This window comes from Macrobrachium rosenbergii, chromosome 43 (genome assembly GCF_040412425.1).
Source record: "Macrobrachium rosenbergii isolate ZJJX-2024 chromosome 43, ASM4041242v1, whole genome shotgun sequence".
Taxonomy (NCBI): domain Eukaryota; kingdom Metazoa; phylum Arthropoda; class Malacostraca; order Decapoda; family Palaemonidae; genus Macrobrachium; species Macrobrachium rosenbergii.
The window spans coordinates 34,141,625-34,146,624 of NC_089783.1; the positions used below are offsets into that span (position 1 = coordinate 34,141,625).

Consider the following 5,000-nt stretch of genomic DNA (forward strand, 5'->3'; position numbering starts at 1 on the left):
TACACACATACATACATTCATTTATATTTTCACGAATCTAGGCCATCAATTACCCACGCTCATTAAGAGGCCATTAACTGTTCACCCTGTACTAGACAAATGTCACAAGAGAGGCCAATGAATTTTCGAGCCTTAGTTGATAACGATGAGTGTTGGTGCTTTCGTGTGTCACCTTAGGCAACATTTTATAAGTAATGTATGCATTATTATTATTATTGTGTTATTATTATTATTATTATTATTATTATTATTATTATTATTATTATTTTCTTTTTTCTTTTTGGTTTATCACAATCATCCTATTCGACTGGGTGGTTTTTATAGCGTGGGGTTAAGGGTTGCATCCTGCCTCCTTATTAGTCAATCACTTTTCTTACTATGTGCGCTGTTTCTAGTAGCACACACTTCTGCGTGAGTCCTGGAGCTACTTCGGCTTCTAGTTTTTCCAGGTTCCTTACCAGGAATCTTGGGATCGTGCCTAGTGTTCCTATGATTATGGGTACAATTTGTACTGGCATGTTCCATATCCTTCTTATTTCGATTTTCAGGTCTTCATACTTATCAATTTTTTCCCTTTCCTTCTCATCTACTCTGGTGTCCCATGGTATTGTAGATGGTGTCGCATGGTATTGCCACATCAATGAGTGATATTTTCTTCTTGATTTTGTCAATCAACGTCACATCTGGTCTGTTCTGATGCCAAAGTCTCAGAGGATCTTTGCCTAATCGCTTTCTATCACTCCCTCAGGTTGATGTTCGTACCACTTATTACTTCAAGATAGCTGGTGTTTCTTGTACAGGCTCCAGTGGAGGGCTTTTGCTACTGAATCATGACTCTTTTTGTACTGGTTCTGTGCAAGCGCCGGACATTCGCTTGCTATGTGGTTTATGGTCTCGTCTTTTATGTTGCACTTCCTGCATATGGGTGAGATGTTATTTCCATCTATTGTTCTTTGGACATATCTGGTTCTTAGGGCCTGATCTTGTGCAGCTGTTAGCATTCCTTCTGTTTCCTTCTTGAGTTCTCTCCACTGTAGCCATTGCCATGTTTCATCGCTGGCCAGTTCTTTTGTCTGTCTCATGTAGTGCCCGTGCATTGGTTTGTTGTGCCATTCCTCTGTTCTGTTTTTCATTCTCCTTTCTCTGTATATTCCTTGGTCTTCGTCTACTTTTGTTGGTCCTTCTTCCCATGCACTCCTTAGCCACTCGTCTTCACTGGTTTTCAGATATTGCCCCAGTGCTCTGCTCTCGATGTTGACGCAGCCCTCTATGCTTGGTAGCCCTCTCCCCACTTCCTTTCGTGTTATGTATGTATGGGTGTAGTGCTTTGTGTATTGTCATGTGTTTTCTAGTTTTATGGTCTATGCTGCGGAGTTCAGCCTTCGTCCACTCCACTACTCCTGCACTGTATCCAATTACTGGTACTGCTCATGTGTTTACGGCTTTCGTCATGTTTCCGGCGTTGAGTTTTGACTTGAGTATCGCTTTTTGTCTCTGCATATATTCTTTCCTGGTCATGTCCTCCATCTCTTGGTGTTTTATATCGTCTCCTATTATTCCCAGATATTTGTATCCTGTCTCATCTATGTGTCTGATGCTATTCCCGTCTGGTAGCTTTATCCCTTCAGTCCTTGTCACTTTGCCTTTTTGTATGTTGACCAAGGTGCATTTTTCTATTCCAAATTCCATCCTGATGTCCCCAAATACAATCCTTACAGTCTGGATAAGGGTATCTATTTCCTTGATGTTCTTACCATAGAACTTGATGTCGTCCATGAACATCAGATTGTTAATTCTGTTGTCTCCTTTCTTGAGTTGGTACCCAGCATCCATCTACTGCAGTGCTTTTGTCGTGGGAATCATGGCTTCTACGAAGATTAGTGGGGACAGTGAGTGGCCTTGAAAGATCCCTCTCCTGATGTTTATTATTATTATTATTATTATTATTATTATTATTATTATTATTATTAGTAGTAGTAGTAGTAGTAGTAGTAGTAGTAGTAGTAGTAGTAGTACTAGCAGGGCCTCATTTTGTAGAGAATAAGTGATTCATGAAATATGAATAATTACAGGTTAATAATCTAACAAGTCCTATGACGATATTTTATAAATATCACATTATTCCTATTGATATTATTATGGTTTCTAAATGTCATATTCGTTAAATTATTATTATTATTATTATTATTATTATTATTATTATTATTATTATTATTATTATTATTATAGATTAATCTAAGGCGTCCTATAGATATTTTCCATAGAAAAACTATATATAATTATCACAGCATTGCTGATAATAAAAAAAGAAGTGAGAGTATGTTAGAGGACCCGACCGAAGATCGCCAAATAGGGAGAAGAAGAAGAAGAAGAAGAAGAAGAAGAAGATGAAGAAGAAGAAGAAGAAGAGGAAAGAAGACAGCTCTCGCTGGTTAAGTGGAAACCTCGTGAAGATCTGAAGGTGACAGGTGACCGAAAAAGTTACGACGGACGAAGCCCACTAAAGTTTTCTCTTTCTGCAGATATGGGCAGTTTCTCTTTCCCTCCGGAAGCTCTTGTTTTATTTTTTTTTTTTTAAGAGGAATAGTCATTCTTTCAGGCTCGTTTCACAGGAGTTTTATCTCGGCTACAACTGAAATGTGGGATAGTTTATTTAGTGCAGTTGTGGAATCTTCTGATCTCCGAATGTTCAAGCGAGGAGAAAATTCGTTCCTGCACTTTGCTGCTGCTGAATTCTCCTGAATTCGAGGTGTATGGTGACGTCTTATGTATTCAAAGTGTATGCTGACGACTCCTGAATTCGAGGTGTAAGGTGACGTCTTATGTGTTCAAAGTGTATGCTGACGTCTCCTGAATTCGAGGTGTATGGTGACGTCTTATGTGTTCAAAGTGTATGCTGACGTCTCCTGAATTCGAGGTGTATGGTGACGTCTTATGTGTTCAAAGTGTATGGTGACGTCTCCTGAATTCGAGGTGTATGGTGGCGTCTTATGAATTCGAAGTGTATGCTTGACGTCTCCTGAACTCTAGGTGTATGGTGACATCTTATGAATTCAAAGTGTATGGTGACGTCTCCTGAATTCGAGGTGTATGGTGACGTCTTATGTATTCAAAGTGTATGCTGACGTCTCCTGAATTCGAGGTGTATGGTGACGTCTTATGTGTTCAAAATGTATGGTGACGTCTCCTGAATTCGAGGTGTATGGTGACGTCTTATGTGTTCAAAGTGTATGCTTGACGTCTCCTGAATTCGAGGTGTATGGTGGCGTCTTATGAATTCGAAGTGTATGCTTGACGTCTCCTGAACTCTAGGTGTATGGTGACGTCTTATGAATTCAAAGAATATGCTGACGTCTCCTGAATTCGAGGTGTATGGTGACGTCTTATGTATTCAAAGTGCATGCTGACGACTCCTGAATTCGAGGTGTATGGTGACGTCTTATGAATTCAAAGTGTATGGTGACGTCTCCTGAATTCGAGGTGTATGGTGACGTCTTATGTATTGAAAGTGTATGGTGACGTTTCCTGAATTCGAGGTGTATGATGACGTCTTATGTATTCAAAGTGCATGCTGACGACTCCTGAATTCGAGGTGTATGGTGACGTCTTATGAATTCAAAGTGTATGGTGACGTCTCCTGAATTCGAGGTGTATGGTGACGTCTTATGCATTCAAAGTGTATGGTGACGTCTGCTGAATTCCAGGTGTATCGGTTTTACTTTCTGTTCCCTCATGTTTATTTATTCATCACCTTATCAAGTAAGTTCTCTCTCTCTCTCTCTCTCTCTCTCTCTCTCTCTCTCTCTCTCTCTCTCTCTCTCTCTCTCTGCAATCTGATTTCCCTTTGGAACCCTCTAGGGTTTATATAAGTCTGTTGCTTCTGTCCAAAAGGGTTTTCAGCTGAAAATCTAAAGAGAGAGAGAATAGTATTGGCTAATTTTGAATAATGACAGTGATGATGGTAATGTCAATCAATAATTAGGTTTTTTGATCCTGGAAGGAGTGGCTACACAAACGGAAAAACGACGGTAACTAGTACTATCTATCTATCTATCTATCTATCTATCTATCTATCTATCTATCTATCTATCTATATAGATAGATAGATAGATAGATAGATAGATAGATAGATAGATAGATAGATAGATAGATAGATAGATAGATAGAGTATGTATGTAGTACTAGTTACCGTCGTTTTTCCGTTTGTGTAGCCACTCCTTCCAGGATCAAAAAACCTAATTATTGATTGACATTACCATCATCACTGTCATTATTCAAAATTAGCCAATACTATTCTCTCTCTCTTTAGATTTTCAGCTGAAAACCCTTTTGGACAGAAGCAACAGACTTATATCAACCCTAGAGGGTTCCAAAGGGAAATCAGATTGCAGAGAGAGAGAGAGAGAGAGAGAGAGAGAGAGAGAGAGAGAGAGAGAGAGAGAGAGAGAGAACTTACTGGATAAGGTGATGAATAAATAAACATGAGGGAACAGAAAGTAAAACCAATACACCTGGAATTCAGCAGACGTCACCATACACTTTGAATACATAAGACGTCACCATACACCTCGAATTCAGGAGACGTCACCATACACTTTGAATTCATAAGACGTCACCATACACCTGGAATTCAGGAGACGTCACCATACACTTTGAATTCATAAGACGTCACCATACACCTCGAATTCAGGAAACGTCACCATACACTTCGAATTCATAAGACGTCACCATACACCTCGAATTCAGAAGACGTCACCATACACTTCGAATTCATAAGACGTCACCATACACCTCGAATTCAAGAGGCGTCACCATACACTTTGAATATACAGAAATATTTTATGAAGGGCACCAATTTTCATATTATACATACACACACATATATATATGTTATTTCTTTAATCGATTTTTACATTTTTATCCCATTTTTCTATTTATATATCTTATTATCTAAATCTTCAATATTATTATTTTATCATTATTTTTCATGGGGTGGCCAC

General features: G+C 38.8%; 1 protein-coding gene across 1 annotated transcript in view; it reads right to left on the reverse strand.

The window, feature by feature from the left end:
• Nucleotides 1–1,833, reverse strand: part of LOC136829042 (uncharacterized) — a 55,489-nt gene extending 53,656 nt beyond the window's left edge. The window contains exon 1 of the mRNA XM_067087428.1: nucleotides 1,717–1,833. Coding sequence (XP_066943529.1) covers nucleotides 1,717–1,833 — 117 coding nt within the window. The remainder of the gene's footprint in view (nucleotides 1–1,716) is intronic.
• Between the last annotated feature and the right edge of the window lie 3,167 nt (nucleotides 1,834–5,000).